Source organism: Eimeria mitis, genomic scaffold (genome assembly GCF_000499745.2).
Source record: "Eimeria mitis Houghton genomic scaffold, Emh_scaff158, whole genome shotgun sequence".
In the NCBI taxonomy this organism is placed as follows: domain Eukaryota; phylum Apicomplexa; class Conoidasida; order Eucoccidiorida; family Eimeriidae; genus Eimeria; species Eimeria mitis.
Genome location: NW_013569845.1, coordinates 11,388 through 11,779, shown reverse-complemented (window position 1 = coordinate 11,779; position 392 = coordinate 11,388). Strand labels below are relative to the sequence as shown.

The 392-nt window shown below is 41.8% G+C and overlaps 1 protein-coding gene across 1 annotated transcript in view; it reads left to right on the top strand.

Moving 5' to 3' along the window:
* Positions 1 to 193, top strand: part of EMH_0001110 (microneme protein, putative) — a gene marked incomplete at both ends in the record, with an annotated part of 10,173 nt that extends 9,980 nt beyond the window's left edge. Inside the window, 1 exon segment of the mRNA XM_013495450.1 lies at positions 3 to 193. Within this exon segment, the coding sequence (XP_013350904.1) occupies positions 3 to 193 (191 nt within the window).
* Between the last annotated feature and the right edge of the window lie 199 nt (positions 194 to 392).

Sequence of the window (392 nt, the reverse complement as noted above, 5' to 3'; positions counted from 1 at the left end):
TGCCGCTGTAGGAGGAGGAGTTGCAGCTTTCACCGGCGGCGGCGGTGGCGGCGCAGGAGCAACAGAAGCAGAACAAGTTGAGTTCGAAGGAGAAGATACCGGAGCAGGAGCTGCCGAGACACCCGAAGCCGATACAGTTATCGACATCACCGATGAAGACGACTACTGGGCGGATAGCGGTGACATTCAGTAAATCTGAATGAGGGTTATTTTATCTTCCAACACGAAAAAACATTTTAAACAAGCAGCAGAAAAAAGAAGAAAAATAAAAAAAACTCAGGCGAAAGAAACAGATCAAAGTTAACCTGTTTCAGGATCAGATTCATTCTATCGATAGATTATTATTATTATTATAATGATGATAATAATTATAATGATGATGATGATGATGA